Raw genomic sequence first — 22,028 nt, forward strand, 5'->3', positions numbered from 1 at the left:
TCCCTTTTGGATTCCGGCATCCAACCTCGTCCTCTCTTGAGCCCTGCCTGGGACCTCGCCTAAAGCCACAGCACTGTCTAAAACAGAGTGATAAGTACTACAACAGGCTATGGGAATCATTAACTCCTCTACCAGAAGCAAAAACGGCTCACGGAGTCAAAGTTACCTGATAGACTCACTTGCAGCTTTGTCTTTTACGGTAGAAGAGAAAGAAGAGTGAGTTTTGTCTTCGAAGAGGTAAGAGAGGGGCGGTCTGACCACGCCTGTGAGGAAAAGAGCGCACGTCATCTTTCCCCGAAGACCACAGCTATCCGTCTACTCACAGCCGGGCCGGAAGCACGTTACCTTCCGGCCTCTGCCTGTCCCTCAGGAGGTACTTGTTGGGAATAGTTAGGTAGCATCTCTGCAAACGCCTCCTCTCTCGATTTGGCCCTTCTGTGGGGTCCAGCTGCCAGGAAGTGGGGTAGTAGGTGGGGTCATACCAGATGGCTCTGTTAGTCAAAGGAAAAGAAGGTCTTAAGTGGCAATCTGAAGTGCTTGTAGCTTTAAAAAAATTATTGTATAATTCAGTACGTAAAAAGCTAGTCTATTCAGTTAAAAACCCAACTATTAAAAAAAAAAGAAAAACCCCCAAGCTATTTATATAATTCGACTCGGGAATACAGATCCATCGTACAAAGACTACCATGGAAGAGAAGTCTCCCATCTCCCTCTGCGCACCTGTCGTGCGTCAGCTGCTGACTCAGCTCCTGCCAGTGCCGGCTGGCGCTCAGGTCAACCTTGTACATCCCCCGGATGTGCTGGATCACCTTCTTCCTCTCAATTCCTTGGGAGAGAGACACTGCCTGGGTGATGTCTGCGGCTGTTTTAGATATCTCCTTTGATTTGGAATCGAGACGCTGAAAGAGACTGAACAGATAAAATTGGCCATAAGTTAAGCACACGTGGAACATGAAATGTGTAGGGAAAAGAGCTGTGGTACATTTACGCAATGGAATATTACTCTGCCATAAAAAGAAAGGAAAATTCACCCTTAGTGACAGCGTGAATGGACCTGGTGAGTATCATGCTACGTGAAATAAGCCAGTCAGAGAAAGACCAGTGTTATATACAATAGCCACCTATGATTGCACTCGTAGGTGGAATTTACTGAACAAACTGGACTACCAAGCAAAACAGAGACAGACATATAGATAGAGAGCAGACATTCAACTCTGGTGGGAGAGGGGGAGGGTGCTGGGTCGGGGATGGATTGAGTAAAAAAGAAAAAGAGAGAGAACTCATGGAAGTGGACAACAGTGTGGTGATGGCCGGGGAGGGGGTGGAGGTGGAAGAGGGCGTAGAGGGGATAAATGGTGATGGAAAAAATAAAATTTAAGAAAACAAACAGTTAAAAGTATATGTGAAATCTAATGGATTCCTAAAAGACATGACTTTACAACACTTCTAATCCTACCTTTGTTGATTATTTTTAACTGTTTTCTGCCAGGTGGCTTTATTCACACCTTCTTCAGTTTCATATTTCTTTTGTTCCTAAAAGAAATGATGTAAAATTTATTCTTTATCATTTAACATTGGCACAGAACCCAGTAAACTACTTGTAAAACCAAGCTAACACAGGGAAAGCACTGTCCTCAGGAGACCAGAACAGGAGAAGACATCAGCTCCTTCGATAATGCGCTCATTCCCCTTGGTCTCCGTACGGTGTGGGCAGAGTGAGGGTAGAAGAGTTACCCAGGGCTGCCTAACCTGGTGGGTTTGCACAGGTGCTCACTTCCTTATTTTGTTTTTTCATTGAAGAACCCATGACTCAAGGCCGGTTCTTCAACTCGCTTGTCGATGTGAAGGTTTTCCCTTCACTGAACGCTACTGCTAACAGATGAGGGTGACCACAGAGGATAGGACATTCCTTCAATGAGCCTGTCTGCTCTCTCGTGGTAAAAAAGCAACATACAGAAAGCAAGTATCTCAAATCCATCCTCACTGACACTCTCTAATGGAAAACAAGCCTCCCAGGGCCCTTTCATCACAGCCAGTGGGACCTCCTAACACGCGCTGTTTCTCCGACTCACCTCTCTGATGACTCGGAGCAGCTCTGGCTTTGCGGCCGCGCTGGGAGGGGGGCCCCTGTGGCCACACGCCTGCAACGCGCTCATAAGCAGTTGGGCCGCGTCCAGTTCCTCCCAAGTCAGCTCATCCGGGTGATTATGGATCAGCTCCGACAGATACAAAACTAACTTGGCTCCATGCTGGAAAAACAAAGGAATGCATTCTTTTCAGTCATACAGAATGTTTACTTCTTTTTTTTTTTTTTTAATTTTTTTTATTGATTTTTTACAGAGAGGAAGGGAGAGAGATAGAGAGTCAGAAACATCGATGAGAGAGAAACATCGATCAGCTGCCTCCTACACACCTCCTACTGGGGATGTGCCCGCAACCCAGGTACATGCCCTTGACCGGAATCGAACCTGGGACCCTTGAGTCCGCCAGGCCGACGCTCTATCCTCTGAGCCAAACCGGTTTCGGCGAGAATGTTTACTTCTTACAGTTAAATTATTGAACAGTAGTTAAATTAAATTAGATTGCTAGGTTTCTTTGGTTAGATATGGCTGGAATAAATGAGCTTAAAAAAAAGACATTTTGGGAACAACTGAAAAAATGTGATTCTGTATTGGATATCTGACGGCATTAGGGAGTACGCCAATTTTGTTACGTATAATGTTAGGATCATATGTAAGAAAATGCCTTTTGAAAGACGTCATGATTTCTATGGCTTACTTTGAAATGTTTCAGGAGAAGATAAAGATAAAAATATTAACAATTGTTACATCTACGTGATGGTTATATAGTATTCATTATATTATTCTACTTTTCTTAGTATGCTTAAAAATTTTCATTGTAAAAGATAAAAAAAAGAGAGAGGAAAAGGAAGGAAGGGAGGGAGAAAGAGGGAGAAGGAGGGAGGGAGAAAAAGGATAAGAAAAGGCGGCAAGCAGGCTTTTATCGTGGGGAAAGAATTCTGGAGAGGATTCGCTAAAGAAATACTGGAAGTAAGCTTAGGATAAGGGACAACCTTTCTTAGTTCCCCTCAGAGCAAATGTAACTGGAGGCGAACTTTCCTTTACGCCTGGAGATAAGGGAGTTCTGCTTATTTATTCTTTCTCCTTTGCTTCTGCTTGGTAGAGAGGGGTGAACACTCCTGAACAAAACGCTCTCCGCAGATGAGCTTATAAGCATCCATGCTCCCTGGAACCCTGGAACCCGGGAGACCTCAGCACTGAGAAGGTCCAGAGACGGGTTGGGTTAGGCCAATCTTTTTTTAATATATTTGTATTGATTTCAGAGAGGATGGAAGAGGGAGAGAGAGAGAAACATCAATGATGAGAGAGAATCATGGATCGCCCGCCTCCTGCACGCCCCCTACTGGGGATGCCCTGACCAGGAATCGACCCATGACCTCCTGGTTCATAGGTCAATGCTCAACCACTGAGCCATGCCGGCCGGGCTAGGCCAATCTTTGATGAGCAGACCCTGTAACTGACATTAGAGCTGCTACTCAGGGCAAAGGCGACTGTCCTGCAGGGCGTGAGCCCACACCAAGCTCTGACGCATGATTTTTTGGGTCGGCCCTTCCATGCTTTAGACAGCGGTTCTCAACCTGTGGGTCTCGATCCCTTTGGCGGTCGAACGACCCTTTCACAGGGGTCGCCTAAGACCATCCTGCAGATCAGATATTTACATGATGATTCATAACAGTAGCAACATGACAGTTAGGAAGTAGCAACGAAAATAATTTTATGGTTGGGTCACAACATGAGGAACTGTATTTAAAGGGCCAGAAGGTTGAGAACCACTGCTTTAGAAGTTACACCCCATTGCTACCTGTACACTGTGTGTTATTTAGACATTACGTGTGCCAACAAGTTAAACAGGCAGAATTTTACTTTAAGAATTTGCATTAATACAAATACCGCTCGCATTCTAACTGTGAATAGTATTAAATGTCAACACATGGGTTTGGAAACTCTCACGTGTTGGGTGGTATGTACATTAACATGCTGCCTCACATCCTGCCACTTCCTAGAAGCAGATGAACATGTGCAGGACGGGAATAGCAGAGCTCATCCTATGCGACATTTTAAAGGAATCGGGAGACAGCTGCCACCCGACCCAGAGAGGAAACGGAGCAGATGCTCTCCCAGTAAAAGGCCTGGAGAGTTGGCAAATAAAGAGGAATGTAACTGACTGGAGTATCTGCACGTTTGTGTCTTAGAGGCAAGGTTCTTAATTAACTGAAAATATTTCCATTTAGTATTCAATGACATTCTAGAATCATCTTGAAAAACTACCAGAAATGTTTTTATTCACCTTGAATAGCCACTGAAGTTGTTTCTAATAACTCATTTTAACATCCTCTGATCAATCATTTAATGATTCTAGTTCCTTGCAGGAACTTACGTACAGACCTTCACTTAAGCACTAAAAAGAATGGGGAACGAACAGATCCGGGCGAGGCTGGTGGAGGGCATCTGAAGAAAGACCTCAGGTGCCACTTGGTAAGAAAACTACACTTACAATGTTTGGCATGAAAATACAGTTTAATTTCAATTCTTGTTTTGTGCAATTGGACGTTTCACCCACAGTTTTTTTCGTATGAAATACTGATTCTTACTTGCAAGGATGGGCTAAGGCAGTCTCGTAGTATTTCCTGATAATTTGGCTCATGAACTATTTCAAAAATCTGCTTTCTCTCCTGGGAAGGGTGGGCTGGGGACAGGATGTGGGCGAGCAGTCTCCCCAGCTGCATGCGGAAGGTATCCTTACAAGACCAAACGATCTTCGCCCACTGCTGCTTGGAACCACTGGGTTTACTTGAACCCTTAAACAGAAACAGAAATGAATTAGGATCAGACTTTTAAAGTAATAATATACTAACCTCAACACGGTCCGAACCGGTTTTATTCTAGGTTTCTAAATACAGTCTCAATTAGAAAGACATACACATCCAGTGGACGTACACCTTTGTTCAAATAACCAAAAGGTTGAAGCAATGCAAATGCCCACTGAGGATGGACGGATAAACAAAAACGTGAGAACCCAGGAATCGACCAGCTGTAGAGAAGAAGGAACTCTTACCTTTTCCAACAGCATGGAGGGACTTGGAGATTATTATGCTAAGTGACATAAGTCAGTCAGAGAAAGACAAACACCACATGACCTCACTTACATGTGAGATCTCATGAACAAAATAAACTGATGAACAAAATAGATCCAGAGGCATGTATGTATGGAACAGACTGACAGCTGTCAGAGGGGAGGGCCGAGGGGGGACTGGATAACAAGATGAAGGGATTAGCCAAAGAACATACTAGTCTATGCATAGCCCACAGGCACAGACAATGGCGAGGTGATGGCCAGAGGGAAGGGGGCGACGTGGATGTGGGCAAAGCGGGGGGGATGGGGACATCTGCAATAGTTATCAGCAATAAAAACAAAGTAAAAACAAAAAAGCTCTACTCTTTTTGTGTGAATGAACATTCCCCATTTAATTAATTTACTTACAACAGATACTTTGAATCCTTCTATGAGGTATGTCAGTATTTCCTTCTGAAATGGATTGAAAATGGAAATCTGTTCACAATGACTATTTTCTTCAGAAATTTCAGTCTGGGAAGCTGAGGTCTTGCTCTGAGTGGCATTTTCTGGAGTACTCAAAATGGCAACAACATCTGGATTAAACTCTGAATTTAAAAAAGAATAAAAAATCAGTTAAATCACCGGCACCTAGCCATTACAAATGTAATGATGCTGGTAAAAATACTCTATGTAATTACTGATTCAGTTGTCACGATATAAACGTGTAAGTGTATTATTTGAATACATAAAGTGATCTCACTTAAAACAGTGTCGAAATTTAAACACATATAAGCCATGCAATTCTAAATTAAAGATTTATTTTACTAATGAAGATGAACTAAACTATGAAATCATTAAAGCCATGAGGTTCTTGGACCAATCACATGTGATGCTTACAGCAGGTGGACGTGCAGAGCGGTTTCTCTCACATGCTACCCATTCAACGTGATGCCAAGGAGAACAGTGGGTCAGTTTCAGAGTTAGCCTGAGGGCCAGGTGCCCCAAATATAAATTAGAAAAGTCTTTTTTAAAAAAAATATTGTATTGCCCTAGCTGCTTTCGCTCAGTGGATAGAGCGTTGGCCTGCGGACTGAAGGGTCCTGGGTTCGATTCCCGGTTAGGACTCATGCTTGGGTTGTAGGCTTGATCCCCAGTGTGGGGCGTGCAGGAGGCAGCTGATCAATGATTCTGTCATCATTGATGTTTCTATCTCTCTCTCCCTCTCCCTTCCTCTCTGAAATCAATAAAAATATGTATATTTTTAAAAAAATCTTGAATGTATTGTTTTTCTAGTGATGTGTATTTTTTTCCTGCCTTCTTGGGATTATTTGAACATTTTTTTTTTTAGAATCTCATTTTGACTTATCTATAGTGCTTCTGAGTGTATTTCTTCACAAAGCTTTTAGTGGCTGCTCTAGATGTTACATTATATGTATAACATAGAATAACACTCACCTTGGTAAATAAGTCTGTTAACCGCCAGCACGATGAGTCTCTGCAGCCTCTGCACCAGCTCGGCCTCGCTCGCCTGCACCGGGCTCTCCTGGCTCATCCTCCGCTGTATCATCACGTGAAGTTCATCGCTCGCCACCGAGCGCATGCGCATCAGAAAGGGGTCCGTGTGAGCAAGGGGACATTTCCAAGGACCTTCAAATGTATCAATTACAACAGCAGATGCCAGAGTTAACAAGATCCAGGAGGCTAGTTTTGCTGCAACTTTTTGATCATCAGAACATGAAAAGATCTCAGTTAATACAAAGTTAATTTGCACAAAGGAAAGAGTGATTAAGAGAAAGTGGTGCTTCCCCTCTTTAAAGAAGTGCGACAGTACTTCTGATTCAGAATCCTAAGGAAGGACGCGGAAGCAGGTGGCCTAGCTGAGGAGGGTGGCTATCGTTTGGCAAAATTTGAGTTTCCTGAAAAACTCCAAGAATTAGAAGGGCACATACAAGCAGTTCAGAATGTTTTGACAAAGTATTTTCCAATACTGTCGCACTTCCTCGTATTCTAAAATAATCAATAGATTTATCAAGCACATTGTGTTTTAGTAAGAACATTACTATTTCCAGATGATTGCCACGGCTGAACTTGATAAAATAGTTTTGAAAGTGTATATAGTGATAGAGCAGAAATCAGTCAAATGAAGGTGAGGAGATCAGAAAGGTGAGTATCATTCCAGTGATTTGCTTTGAACGATCTGCTGCATATGTGTCGCTTGAATTCAATCCCAAGAGCATTTCCCGGGAAACGTTTCCCCAGGTGGACAGGAGACCTGGCATTCAGCAGCGTTACTGCACCTGCTCCGAGAGGTGCCACCCAGGGAGCGGATCCGGGAGAGCCTGGGGGGGAGGAGTCTCGCCTGAACGCACGGGAGGAGGAGGGCATCGGGAGGTGACCATAGGAACGAAAATGGCGCCTCGGGAGGTGAGGAAGAGCGCAGCCCTTCACTGGAACTGAACCTTTGTTTTAGATTACGAAAACACAGATCAATTTCCATAAAGAGCCTCTATAAACACTACTTACACATGACTAAAATATGATAAGTTCTAATGACTCCCCCTGTAAGATATTTAAATATTTTAATAGCATTTTAGATTGTCTACTCTTCTAGGTAATTGGTATTTTTAGTTATTACATTTTGGTGGGTAGAGTCACCTTTGAGACAAAAAATGAAGGAAATAAAAAAATGTATATTGCTGCCCTGCTTACAATAGCAAAAACAGAAAAGTAAAAAAGCAATAACACCTTTGTTGATTGGTAAAAGTTAGGAAAGACGGTCACACAATATAACAGATTATGCACTTGTTAAACAAGGAATATCTGTGTATTCTTTCTATATATACATATGTCTATGGAAAGATGTCTACCACACAGAGGGGAGGAACCAGTGCCTTGTTCGCTGGGTGCTGGGATGAGTGGAAGCACGTGCCCAGTAGTCAGACAGACATGGGGCTAACCTGGCAGTGGTGCCCGCGAGTCAGACTGACACAGGCTAACCTGGCAGTGGTGCCCGCGAGTCAGACTGACACAGGCTAACCTGGCAGTGGTGCCCAGGAGTCAGACTGACACAGGCTAACCTGGCAGTGGGACAGCAGCTTCCTTCTCTTCTCCGGACCAGCCTGGCTTCCTCCGGCCTCAGCTCCCTCCCGTAAGCCATCCCCTCTGCCTGGGACACCCACCTTCTGACCTCTCCCTTCCTGACTCCTTTCTGTCCTTTATGACATTAAATCTCACCTCCTCACACACTTCCCCGCCTCCTGATGTAAAGCGGGATGCCCTGCTATAGTCTCGCTCCTGCCCCTGCATTTCTCCACCTTTTATCATCTCTGCAAAGGCAGATGCTGTGTCTGCTTTTTAAGTCACTACATCTTCAACACTGAACGCTGTGCTTAGCACGTGGCAGGTGCTCCAGAGGAAATTACATGGGAACAGCACAGAGAAGGAAGCAGTGAGCGGCTTCTTCTGAGAGGAACACTTCCTCACACTTTACAGCCTGTTTCTAAACTGATAGTATTTAAACATGTGAATGGCAGGGAACAGGTGACAGCCCGGCAGCCTACACTTCATCATCACTAAAATGCATTTCAGCACTCACCAGCAATGCTCTTCCGCTTCGGAAAGGCCGCGTGCTGGGGAGAAGGTGCCTGGAAGCACTCGGTGAGGCTGTCCGCGTCGTGGTTCGCGGTGGTCCTTATGAACTCCATGGCGGCCTGGAGGACTCGGAGCTGCAGCGCCACGGCCATGCCTGAAAACACAGGCACCACAGTGTCTGCAGGCTACGTGGTTGTCAACTCTGACTTTTATATTTACACGGTATCTAAACTGTCTATAATATTTTATCAGAATTAAACATTTTAAATCAGCCCTGGCTGGTTTGGCTCAGTGGAGAGAGCATTGGCCTGCAGACTAAGGGTCCCAGGTTCAATTCCGGTGAAGGGCACATGCCCAGGCTGTGGGCTCCATCCCAAGTGGGGGGGCGTGCAGGAGGCAGCCGATCAATGATTCTCTCTCAACACTGATGTTTCTCTCTCTCCCCCTTCCTCTCTGAAATCAATAAAAATATATTTTTAAAAAATTTTAAATCAACAGGGGTTCTTGATGGTAGTAAACATTTTAAAATTGTCTTTAAAAGCAATGTTAAAGCAAATTTCCAAATGGTCACTATAAAATACTATCCCACACATTTATTTCATTTTATATAACTGCTTTAAAGAACAAACTTTTTAATAAATAAGATAAAAGTTTAACCAGAAATTCTCACATTTTTGTTTCATATTCTCTTTAATATTTGCCATTAAAGCAAACTAAAGGGCATTATTATTCAACATAAGCCTTCTACTTGGTAAGAAAAATCAGTGGCTTCTTTTAATATGTTGCCAGCTACTAATTACATAGAGGCATCACTTTTTATTTTTACCACTTAAGAAGGCTTCTTTTTAGAGCTAATAGATATCATCACAAAATTAAACTTTCAGTAAAACAGTTTCTAAGAAGAAAGAGATTAGATTCGAATAACCTTTTTGGCTACTATCCAACTGCCCCCAAACTCCAACAGTTGAACCTTACTTTGTGTCCTCTTGTTCTTGCTGTTTTGAAGATACCCAAGCAACACTATGAGGTCTTCAATCACTCTGAAATACTGGGGGCCCGAGGAGCTGCAAGCGTGAATTGTGACAGCTACGAGAAGTTGCTGTATATCGCAAGCAAGCAATTTGTATTCATTCAAAGGAATGCTAAAGAAAAAGAAAAAGGATTTAAGGCAGAGAGAACAGTTAATTCTGTTCCGCCAGCATGCATTCACTCACTACTGACCCACGCTCACCCTGTGGCAGGCAACGACTTGTGGACTGGAAACAGACATGTGAGGACACACACTGACTCCAGTCAAAAGCTGTCTCACAGAGAACCAGGCAAGTAAAGAGATAAACGTAAAGGGTGGTAAGTGTAAAAACACAGGTTACACACTAGCTGGTTTGGCTCAGTGGACAGAGCATCGACCCGCGGACTGAAGGGTCCCGGGTTCGATTCCAGTCAAGGGCACATGCCCGGGTTGTGGACTTGATCCCCAGTGGGGGGCGTGCAGGAGGCAGCCCATCAATGATTCTCTCTCATTATTGATGTTTTTCTCTCTCTCTCCCTCTCCCTTCCTCTCTGAAATCAATAAAAATATATTTAAGAAAACAAGCAAAAAAACCCCCAAACACAGATTAACAGGAGCTCTTATGGGAACAGATAGGCAGGTTCTGAGCCCACACCAAAGGCGGAGAGTTGGTAGTTATGAACAGGAACATTCTGAAAAGGCCTCTCAGAGATGAACTTGGATAACTAACCTCTCTGAATCTCACTTACACACATTATTAGCTGTGTGGTCGTCAAGTGACTATTTCCCTAATCCTCAAGGTCCTGTTCCTGATGGCATAATAATGTTTATAAGACTATAGTGGAAGCTTGGTAATATACAGGGCGGGGCAAAAGTAGGTTTACAGTTGTGAGTACGTGACACAGTTTATTACTGTATTATTATTTCTTAATTATTGTATTATTTTCCATAGGAACAAAACTTACTTTTACAACTTGTCTTCAGGTTCTAAACACCTAAAAAGTCATATAAATATCTTCTTATAAAAAACTTGTTGAAAATGATGGAAACTATGTCCCCTCCACATTTAATCTTACTTAATGTTTTATAAGAAAAAAATTCTTTGGAAGTATTATGGAAAACCAGATGCTTTAATGTAACCTATTACTAAAGTTCTCCATTTCTGAAATATTTATCAGGCGTAGCTTCAAATGATGATTTAAAACTTACTTCTTTTCCAACCCGTTCAGGGCTGCTACTGTGTTACACAGCACGTAGAGAAGACCATTATCCAACAACATGTCTGCCACCTTTGAACACGAATTCAGTATTTGGAGAAGAAGTAGAAGAGCATTGTGCAGGAGCGTGTTGTCATACAGAGAGGTCTCAATTAGTCCCAGGACAGGAATGACAGCCCACTTCTGGAAAAGCCCCAGGTTTCTCACATCTTCCTGATCAAACCTATAATAAATCAAACACAAGTAAGAGCACAGTAGAAGCAATTAACCACGAAAGAAGGAAAAGTGATTGCAATATGGACTGTTTTGTTAACCTGATTTTGAGGCTATAAAATAAATTTGTGGAACATGGATTGTTCATCTTTTTTTAGATTATAAACCCCTCCAAAAATAAGATAAAGGGTGTTGTTAGAAGTCTGTCCGGTACAAATGAAACACAGAAACGATTTCATAGTTTTAATTAACTCACTTCAATTCATCCATCGGCCCCTTAGTTATCTAGATAACAAGTGCAGAGGAAAATAATAATCATGTTACATGGTATTTGACAGACACGAGCTAGTAAACTGAGGTCTAGCAAAAAGTCTTGACCTCTTGTCCCCATACGATTTGCCTCAGTCACAGAGGGAGACTATTCAAGCATTTTGTGCCCATTTTCCTTATCTGTCAAATATGGGTGGTGAGATCTACCCACTTCTTCTCAAGGCTGTTGTGAGAATCAAATGAGATAACGCAGAATCGTTCTGAAAGAGCCCAAAGCTGTGCACAAATGAAAAGCACTGCTCTCCTGACTGCAATAAGGCCTGAATTGGTCTACTGAATAATCCTATAATAAAGAGCTAATATGCTAATTAAACCGAACAGCCGAACGACCTTCTGGACAAAGCCAGGGCTGCGAGGGCCAAGCCCCTTGCACGAATTTCATGCATTGGGCCTCTAACAATAATAATAATAATAATAATAATAATAGGACACTCATTTCTCTCTATCAGAGACAGAAACTAGTTTAACTTTCCTGCTAAACTCCTGGTTTGGAAGAAAGTGTTTTTGTTTTTGGGCTTGTTTGCTGATCCTTCAGCATTGCCCCAGGTCAGAGCTCAGCATCAGTGCCCCAGGGGTTCCAGGCGAGGGGCTGGCTCCACCCCCAGATGACCTGAAGGCAAGGGTGGGAGGGGCTTCTCCAAGGATCCTGGCATCTGCTGCTGAGAACACACAGCGCCTGGCTGTTAGGGACCTCCCCCTGTGAACACTGATGCCTAATCCTCACTCTCACTTTCTTTCCTTTGATACAGATTCACCTGTCTACTCTCGAGCTAGTGAATGAAATACAAAGGAAGACCAAGGACTTTTGTTAAGAGAGAGTTTCTTAGATTTTACATTTAGGACAAAAGACCCTCAACTGCAATGGAGGGAAGACCCCACGTACTCGTCATCAGGGCCAATGTGTCGACCGAAGAACATTTCTACGAAGCAGTCCAACAGCTCCGGAGTCGCCCGGTGCAGGTACAGCTGGTTGGCCAGCAAGGAAAAGCCACGATTCTTCAGAAACTTATCTTTCTGTTCCTTAGATGCTCTATTAAAATACACATCTAACAGCTAAGGGAAAAATTAGGACAAGTTAAAGAATGTATTAAGACTTTACGTAGCGTATACACATCAGACAGTTATTGCCCTTGTAAGTTGCCGTTTAATTTCATGTTATAGAACATAGAAAGCTAAGAACAATGCCATCTCCAGAGCAAAAGGGGACGAGCTTTGTCTCTGATGGCTACAGAATGCTAGCGATGACTCCACCTTGGAGACCTTAATGCTTTTTAGCTGAACATGCACCTGGTGGGCTGGCCGCCTTCGTCAAGTGCACGTAGAATGCCTGTGCCCAATTCTGAAGGGGAAATGTCAGCGCGCAGCTTTGCGCTCTCTGCTGGCCCCTAGGTGTGCAGCACCTAGACCGTTTCTAGACGTCTTGCACGTTACTTACCCTAAGCACAGGCCTCCATCCCACCCTCCCCAGCATCTTAGACATGACACGTGTGAAACCAAATTAATCATTTGCCTCCCAAACTCACTTCTTCCATGGATCCGTGCTCAGAGCCCAGGGGCCCACCTCCTGGCCGCCAGGGCTAACCTGTTCTTGCCCTGTCCCCCTGTGTCATTACAAGGCGCCTGCGTCAGGAACCCGTCCCTCCCCCCGGACCCCTGTGCCCCTCTCGCAGAGAATGCTGCCGTGACCCCCACCCCAATGACCCCCTCACAGTGGGACAGGCTCTGCTTCCCACACACACCTCTTACCTGAATGACTCCTTGCTGGATGGCAGGGGAGGGGTGGTTCACGAGGACCAGCAGCACCTCGGCCTGAATGAGCTTGTCCATCACGTCCTCAAGCATCGCGTCGGGCAGGATGAGGAGCACCCCACTGAGGAGCTCGTACAGCCCACAGCAGATGGGGACCAGAGCGTCCTCAGTGACCCTGCAACAGACCAGACACACCCACTAACACAGCGCCACGGAGACCAGGGCACGGCGACTTCCGTTAGAATGTGATGAGTGCAGTCATGAGCTGCTTAACGAAGGGAGGTGTTCTGATTTCATCCTGTGCCATCACAGATTCTCTCTCATCAATGATGCACTTACACGCACCTGGATGGTGCAGCCCACGATCGTCTAGGTCAGTGATGGCGAACCTTTTGAGCTCGGCGTGTCAGCATTTTGAAAAACCCTAACTTAACTCTGGTGCCGTGTCACATATAGAAATTTTTTGATATTTGCAACCATAGTAAAACAAAGATGTATATTTTTGATATTTATTTTATATATTTAAATGCCATTTAACAAAGAAAAATCAACCAAAAAAATGAGTTCGCGTGTCACCTCTGACACGAGTGTCATAGGTTCGCCATCACTGGTCTAGGTGATCCCTTATCGCCTAAAATGTCGTGATGTGGAACATTCATAATGTTAACATTTGAAAATGTTTCCTGATTTAACTGAGATTCACAAATTTACCATCAGGTTTGTCACCGGTACTTTTAGGCATATAGTTTCCTAAACACTCTTCTATCCTACATCTGTGAAGTCCAATACCAAAGCCACTTGTGCACAGCCAGTTCCCAGCCACATAATGAAGACGTTTCTAGAAGCATAGAATTCTTAAGAGAATAGTGAAGCATGTGGAGAGGGAGGGCTTGCAGACACGTGTGATACCTGGGAGTATGTGCGGTGCGGAGGTAGTTGGGCTCATAACCCGGAGAGAAGGCCAGGCTGGCCCAGTCCTCAGCGCTCCTGTCGACCAGGCTGGGCCAGCGGCGCATGGGGGCAGACCCGCTCTGCGAGGGGAAGGCCAGCCCCAGGCTCGCCACGGTGCTCTGGCTGCGCTGGAATGAGGCCAGTCCCCGCAGGTCGTAGGGGCGGCGTGGGTAGGACGCGTCCCCAGGGCCATCACTGTCCGCTCTGGACTCTGCCTCCAACTCCTTCTGATCGACGCCGACCCCCGGGCACTCTGGGGTTCCTCTGGGGACGCCAGCCACGGAGGCTGGTCGGGGAAGGCCAGCGTCCTCCTCACAGACGGCCTCTGCGGACTCGCAGCTACTGATGGACGCCTCCTCCTCGCCCTGCTTCAGCGTCTCTGAGCTCCCGGGGGAGTTCCACTGCTCAGGCTGGGGAGCCGCAGGGCTGCCTGCAGCACTCGGTACCCTGTTAATGCCCCCGTCCGAGCCTCCAGCCAGTGTCCGGGGCGGCAGGAGGGAGGACGTGGAGAGCGCGGGCAGGCTTCTGGAACGCCGCAGGCTGGCCCCTGTCCGCGGGGGAATGCTGCCGGAGGAGCTGTGTCCTGGGAAGAGAGGAGAGAAATGCTACCTAAACACCTGGCCGGGCTCCTGCAGGAGGCAACCCATCCATGTGTCTCTCACATCGATGTTTCTCTCTGTCTCTCCCTCTCTCTAAAAATCACTGGAAAAATATCCTCGAGTGAGGATTAACAACAAAAAAAAGAATCCAGATCGGTCAACGTTCCTAGTAACTGATGTTTAAATTCCTCAGTGCCTGAACTTTTTTTTCTTTTAACTGTTCTTTATTAAAATCTTCTAAAAATGTATGTCTTTTCCCATCTACTTAACAAAATACAATATTAACTGAATGAGCCAAAATCATGAGGACGGACGACTCTATGCAGTGAAGTTAGGTGAAACGTAACCCCCGGCGTCACTAGGACAGTCTGGGGAAGTGGAAGGAGTGGGCTTTGCAGCTGCACCTGGATTCCAGCGACAGTTCTGTGATTAGGGGGCGGGGTCACCACAGAACTCTATGACCGCTGGTTTCTGCACATTAGAGTGAGGGTGTGGAATGCTCTATGTGAAGGTTGCTTTAAGGATGAAGTGAGATCATATCGGCTATGCAGCCCGAGACAACACTTGGGAGGGGAGGTTTCAGTAAAAGCAAGGCCTCAGGCGGGTGCACGGCGAGTTTCCAGCCAGGACACACCCCGATTTTCTCTCTAACAGCGGAGATGGGCAGACTGTTGGGGTAAATGAGGAAGCAGCAGAGGGAATTCTGAACACAGAGAAGTTACAGGGCAGCCGGCATGGGCGGCCAGCACAGGGGAGACCTGGTAATGGCAGGCCCTCAGCGGGCACTTTCTCAGCAGCTTCGGCAGCGTGAGGACGTGAGGACGGTGAGACAGGCAGCGCAGGGTTTCAGGTCAGGAACACAAAGGCCAGGAGGACAAGCAGCTGAAGGTGGGGTCAAGGCAGCTGCCGACTAAAGGGATCTGGGCTGGATGAGGAAAACAGGCAGGAGGCAGGTGGGAGGGCGACAGAGAAACCAGCCAGGAGCCTGCTACGGGGAGGGGGCGCCCCTGCTGCTGCAGGTCCGGGACAGACGCGCGCACCCTGGCAGGTCAGATGGAGGGAAAGGTCCCAGGAGCCAGGAGCGTGAGGCTGGGAACCGATGGCCACTCTCACGGCGAGTGAGGTCCTCTGGAGTGATGAGCTCGGGTAGGAGGGGGGAGTAGGCCCCACCGAGCTCTGAGGACAGTGGGAGGTGAGTCAGAAGCTTAAAGACAAATGCCCGAGAAGAGGGACTGAGCTGCAGATCAAGGCGGCCTGAGCCCATCCGCCCCCATGCTCCCCTGAGCATGGAAAGCAGGGAAATGGATTCCTGAACACATTCTAACACTTCCATTTGTTTAGTCGGAACATCAGGTGGTGCTGTAGTGATGAAACAGGACATTGTGCGAATCTGCCTCTACTCAGAACTGAACGGGGGTTGTACGTTCATTCTCGTTGTTCCTACCTTCAGGCGGGGACGCGGTGAAACCAGAGGGACTGATCAGCATCAGCCCCGGGCGGGGGCCGGCCCTCCCTCCGCTGCTGGAGTGCCTCAGGGACACGATCGAGTCCACTTTCTCCTGGAAGATCTTGCCATCTAGAGTCGGAAAATACACACACGTTGAGACAGCAACATTTTTAAGGACAAAACAAACATTTAACTTTAAAAGCAAATCTTACGACAACCTTTTACAAAAATACAAAAGATGTTCAAAGTGAAAAATACAGCACACTTTATACTAATGCACATCTGACCTGTGAGCACTGGACAATTTCTCACGATAGCTTTGCGAGACTATTACTACTTTCCTTGTGTACTTAGTTATTTCTAGAGTTGGACAGCGAATTTATTCACTTTTTATGTTAATCTGATCTAAGGAGACTGCTCATCTCTCCATTCACTGAGGAAAGGATTCTTTCTTATATTTTTATATAAAAATGCTCTTCAAGGCCCCAAATGACTACAAAATTGATAGCTACAGTTTCATCCTCCTTTCTGAGTTTCCTACTTGTACATTCCAGGCTGGATTTCTTAACTGCAACACGAACAGGACAAATCTAAACCTGAATGGTCTTTCTGCCCTGACTTCACTCCCACCCTATCCTCTGGTGGGTGGAAGCCCCCACTTCCCACGCAGAAGGCCGGAGCCACGTGGGACCACTGCCTTCCTTCACCCACATCCAGTCACACTCCACACTCAGGGACTTCAGTTCCCGTTTCCTGAACTCTCCCCGCGCCCCGCACAGTGCTACACGCAGGCTCTTAGCACCTCCGACCTGGGTTATGTCACGGATTCTAAACGACGGACAGTGGTCGCCCGCACGTCCTCATGGCTACCGCTCTCTCCATCAAATGCCGCCCCTGCTTAATGCCTGCCAGGGCTCTCTGCTGCCTCCTGACCTCCCCGGGCAAGAGCGCGTCTACGAGAACCTCCATGATCTGGCCCCAGACCCTCTGCAGCCTTTTCCTTACGTTACACTTCAGCCACCTGTTCTTCCAGCTCCCTGTCCAGCTGTCTGCTGTCCTGGGAGGCCCTTCCCTTCCACTCCTGGTCACCCTCAGGACCCAGGGAGGCACCCTCCTCCAGGCCACCCCCCCTCCATGCTCCCTCTGTGCTACCATCAATAGACTAGTATACGGCAGCCTTCCACGCCACATAACTACCTGTTTATGCCTCTCGCCACTTCTAGGCTGCGCGGTCCTTAGGGACTGGCCCATATTTTACTCATCTTTGCGATGACCCTGCCCCCAGACCTTGAGGGCACGTTCATCACTAAGTGTGCGCTGAACCTGACGCATCAACGTTCCTGACGGCTCCTGGATTTTCACTGCTGCGGAATCGTTTATTCATTTCTTACCTTCCTTAAAGTGGCTGTGTAACAACCGCTTTTCCTCCCTAGAGTTACTACCTAGCTTTCCCCAGGTCTGGGCTCGCTCGCTTTCTCACCACATCACATCTTCTGAGTGCTTCTCGACATCTATGAGCCCACCTTCCTTTCATGCCGATCCCTCTCTCTCCCGCCCGCCCAATGGCATTATGCCAACAGTTCTCGCCTTCGCCTCCTCTCCCTCCTCTCTCCACCTTCTTCGGTCTCATCTACGCTTGGAGCTTTGACTCACCTCTGGGTGGGTGGTCTCTCTTTCCTGAGTTCGCTGCAGTAACTGACTTCTACCAGGTCTTTTTGCTCGACAGACACAACAAAACAAAACCTCCAACGAGCCCTAACTACGATGCTACCAGTTCCAATCCTTACATCCAAAGACTCAGTGGATATGCCCTTAGAGAAAAAATAAACAATGGTCCCAAACTACATTTATATTTACATTTCTCACTACTCCTTTATAGACCCCCTATACTTTGTTCTCTATTTTTCCTTCCTATTGTCCCTCCCTTTACGTCATTCTCTTCACCTGGAATGCTAACTCTCGCATCTGCCTATCAAATTCTACCCAAATTCCTCAGTGTCCGACGTGTGAGCTATTCACTCTTCTCGCCCACAGCTGCCGCAGTTCCCTCGCTCCTCTGAGATCAGGCAGGTCTTCTGTGGTATCTACGAGGTACTCACCGAGGACTGTCTCCTACTGTAGTTGTCTGAGGTATGCCTCCTCTCTTGGCACTTAAGCTCCCTGAGGGCAGAGACCATGCCTGCTTCATTTCACAGCCCTCTGCCCCGTCCCAACCTGGTGTAAGTAGGCAGTTTCTATCACTCAGCGGCCATTCAATGGCTATCAACACACGTGGATGAAGTGGGAAGAAAAAACAAGAATGGAGACAGCCAAGGTCTAACAACAATGATCATACCTACCTATGTGCAAAGAAAAGTAGAAGTTTGTTGGGTTGTGACAAATGTAAGTATTAGTAGGAGGGTGAACTGCTAAAAGGAAATTGAAGATAATTGTCAATAATTCCAAATCTGGAGGAGATCCAAGGACTTCTGCTATAATTTTCACAAATGATCTACAAACCTCTCGGGGCATGGAGGTAAGCTGCCCCTCTTTGTGTTCCTGAAAAAATAAAAACCAAACTCTCTTTAGATTTATGGTGAACTGTCAACTTCACTTCCATTTTTCATTTAAGCAAGATACTCCTTTCAAGATAGAACTGTGTCGATTTACCTCTCTGGTCTGACCATATCCCCCATTACACTGAGTTGCCACTTTTCAATTCAAGCAATTCTGCTATTACAACCATGGAAACCAGCGGCGATGTCACTCCAGCCCATGATCCTGGGCTGGGAAAGCGGCCCAGCATCCCCACCAGGCACGCAGGCTGCCCCGGTTTGCATTCGGCGCCTCCGCTCACTGCTGGGTGGCCTTGGGCAGAGTTGCTAACTCCAGCATTTTAGAAATAATACGGGAGTGAGACTATATATTGAAATATTCAAATTCATGTGTTACTTTTCTGACATGGAAAGACTGAAGAAAAGCTTCACCCTGTCAGATAAACTCACTGCACATTGGCCGACACGTTTTTAAATGGAAACATGTTTACAAAGCAGGTGACTGGGAGGACCAGTGATGTGGACACGGCTCATAAATATTCAGTCAGCGAGGGGCCCACCTTGTGTGTGCCAGGCACCGGGGTTAGTGTGATCGACCCTGGCCCCACGGGGTTTACAGGAGGAAATAAACCGCGATGTCATCATCAACATCAAACTAACAAATCACACATCAGCAGAGTGAGAGCAAGTGGAGGGAGGGAGGGGCAGGTTGTATTGTTATTTAAGAATGTGGACCAAGGTTCACTTAGCAATCATCGCGCCTCAGGTAAACCTCATTGGCTACGATGCTGCCACTGTGCAAAGCTGGGAACAAGTTAAACTTTCACTATTTGACGGTTAAGAGATTACACAATTACTCTTATATCCAACATAACGAAGCATCTCAGAAACTCAGCAGTTGTTCCTCTTTTGTTTGTAACTGAGTTAGGAATAACGACAGTGTGAAGGTCAAACTATAAGAGGCAGGGGTTGCCGAAACCGGTTTGGCTCAGTGGATAGAGCGTCGGCCTGCGGACTGAGGGGTCCCGGGTTCGATTCCGGTCAAGGGCATGTACCTGGGTTGCGGGCACATCCCCGGTAGGGGATGTGCAGGAGGCGGCTGATCGATGTTTCTCTCTCATCGATGTTTCTGGCTCTCTGTCTCTCTCCCTTCCTCTCTGTAAAAAATCAATAAAATATATTTAAAAAAAAAAAAAAAAAAAAGAGGCAGGGGTTGGAAAACTCCCGGACTATTTGCTGAAAGAAGGGTACCAGGAAAGGAGAGAAGTGGGAAAGAGGAAAATTCCATTGACAAGAACTTGAGCCCATAGTACTGGGTCACTAAACAGAAGTCACTGCAAAAGACACCTCCCAGAGTAAAGCTACGGGAAAGTACCTGCAGAACCTGACAAGTCAGCAGGAAGTGATGAACCGCTCGCGCTCGCAGCAGCTGCTTGACATTGAACATCTGCTGCGGGTGGTCTGCCCGGATGAGCACTTCCAGGGCCGCCAGCAGCGCCTCCCACACACCTGGCTGCGAACACACACCGACAATGATGTTGAGAAGATGTTCTTCTCTGTATCGAATAAATTCCAAGACAGCTCACTTTTTGAAAATACTATCCATCCTTGAATGCCGTAGGAAGGTTGTTGGTCTAGAGCACCTAAGGTCATACTGCATGCAATGTCACCTCACACCCAAGAGTGGCCACTATCAAAACAACAACCACCCTCACACAGAAAACAACATTGTTGGCGAGCAGAGCAACTGGAACCCCTGCACGTTGTTGGTGGGCTGGTAAAATGGTGCCGCTCTCACTGAAGAGAGCATGGAGAGTCCTCAAAAATGAACAACAGAAGCACCACCTGATTCCGCACCCCACTTCTGGGTTTACATATTCAAACAGACTGAAAACAGGGTCCAGCAGAGGCATCTGCACGCCCACGCTCACTGCAGCGTTGTGCATAGTCGCTGAGATATGGGAGCAACCACACGCCCAGCGACCGGTGGACGGATAAAGACAATGTGGTCCCCACACACACTAGGCCACCCTTCAGTCTTAAAAAGGGAAGAAATCAAGCCAGAAGCTGCAACATGGAACGTGAAGACATAATGTTAAGGGAGACAAGCCAGTCACACAAAGATACGGAGTAATTCCACTTCAATGAAGTATCTCAAGTGATCAAACTCATAGAAGGAGAAGGTAGGATGGTGGTTGCAGGGACAGGGGAGGGAGAAATGCGTACAGCGTCAGCCAAGCACACAAGAAGGCTCTAGGTGCAGGTACCACTGCGTGCGCGGGGCGCTTAGCACTAAGAGGGCACATCCCACCGTGTGTTGTCACCATAAGGCGTAAACACGTGCCTCTGCTTTCCTCCAGACCTTCCAGTCGAGCAGCAGCTCTTCGAGCAGTTTGACATCTTGGATGAGAGCCTTCGACTCCACATCTAACGTGAACTCTCCGTTCTCATCGACATGAAGAATCTCTTCACCACAGCAACCTTCCAGGAGGGTCTATGGAAAATTCGCACCAACACAGGATGCATTAATGATCGATTCATCCCAAAATTCAATAGGAACATTAAGCTTTCAACCTTAGCAATCATAACATTAAATTCAAAGGAAAACTGAATAATTCAAAATTTCATAAAGTATCTTCAGTTTTTTTTGCAAACAACACAAATAATTTTAAAAAAAACACACACAAAATTCTAAGTATCTGTATATGATTACTCAGTTTTTGTTTTTGTTTTTATTATTTTATTGCTTATGATTACTCAGTTTTAAACATGGAATAAAATAAACCACATTCTGCTTTTATTTTTTAAATTCAATAAGTCTGTTAGGTGACCAAACCTTTCCACCAAAGTGGCCAGGGTCTATGCCACAACGTTTAGATCCCGACAATCTGAAGAGTTGGGGGCTGGGGCCCAGGGGAGGCAGCGCCCTTAGCTTCAGCACTAGGCCCTCAGAGAGAAAGGCCTTCGTGGTGTTACTAACTGCTTTAGCTACGAAGGGATGTGAGTGCATGATGGCAGCTGGATTGTGTAAGAGCTAACATGGCTTTAAAACAAGAACTCTACAGCAGCGTGGCCTCAGGGGAAGTTACCACTTGTGTCAGGAGAACCATGGGAGCGGAGCAACCACAGTGCCTGAGGGTCTCCGTTCCACACCTGGAGGTGAGGGGCCCCCTAGAGACATCTCCGAGCTCATGCAGACCTACCATCCCACAAGGTTTTTTCTCTCTTACTCTTCTAAAATGTCTCAGATAA

At 46.3% G+C, this 22,028-nt stretch overlaps 1 protein-coding gene and 1 pseudogene across 2 annotated transcripts in view; both read right to left on the reverse strand.

Moving 5' to 3' along the window:
* Window positions 1-22,028, reverse strand: part of LYST (lysosomal trafficking regulator) — a 73,234-nt gene that overhangs the window by 16,753 nt on the left and 34,453 nt on the right. The window contains exons 18-35 of one of the 2 annotated variants that reach the window (XM_070401271.1): window positions 21,121-21,270; window positions 20,152-20,289; window positions 18,582-18,780; window positions 16,240-16,371; window positions 14,155-14,779; window positions 13,243-13,420; window positions 12,380-12,549; window positions 10,946-11,176; window positions 9,703-9,869; window positions 8,732-8,881; window positions 6,592-6,783; window positions 5,563-5,741; window positions 4,673-4,879; window positions 2,073-2,249; window positions 1,457-1,533; window positions 721-909; window positions 346-491; window positions 167-263 (exon numbers count right to left, since the gene is read on the reverse strand). In XM_070401271.1, the coding sequence (XP_070257372.1) occupies window positions 167-263; window positions 346-491; window positions 721-909; window positions 1,457-1,533; window positions 2,073-2,249; window positions 4,673-4,879; window positions 5,563-5,741; window positions 6,592-6,783; window positions 8,732-8,881; window positions 9,703-9,869; window positions 10,946-11,176; window positions 12,380-12,549; window positions 13,243-13,420; window positions 14,155-14,779; window positions 16,240-16,371; window positions 18,582-18,780; window positions 20,152-20,289; window positions 21,121-21,270 (3,404 nt within the window). The remainder of the gene's footprint in view (window positions 1-166; window positions 264-345; window positions 492-720; window positions 910-1,456; window positions 1,534-2,072; window positions 2,250-4,672; window positions 4,880-5,562; window positions 5,742-6,591; window positions 6,784-8,731; window positions 8,882-9,702; window positions 9,870-10,945; window positions 11,177-12,379; window positions 12,550-13,242; window positions 13,421-14,154; window positions 14,780-16,239; window positions 16,372-18,581; window positions 18,781-20,151; window positions 20,290-21,120; window positions 21,271-22,028) is intronic. The other variant, XM_070401272.1, reaches the window with a different exon arrangement.
* On the reverse strand, window positions 19,516-19,582 carry LOC138999381 (U4 spliceosomal RNA; annotated as a pseudogene).

This window comes from Myotis yumanensis, unplaced genomic scaffold (genome assembly GCF_028538775.1).
Source record: "Myotis yumanensis isolate MYYU_CA2020_CCGP unplaced genomic scaffold, mMyoYum1.0.hap1 SCAF_22, whole genome shotgun sequence".
Taxonomy (NCBI): Eukaryota; Metazoa; Chordata; class Mammalia; order Chiroptera; family Vespertilionidae; genus Myotis; species Myotis yumanensis.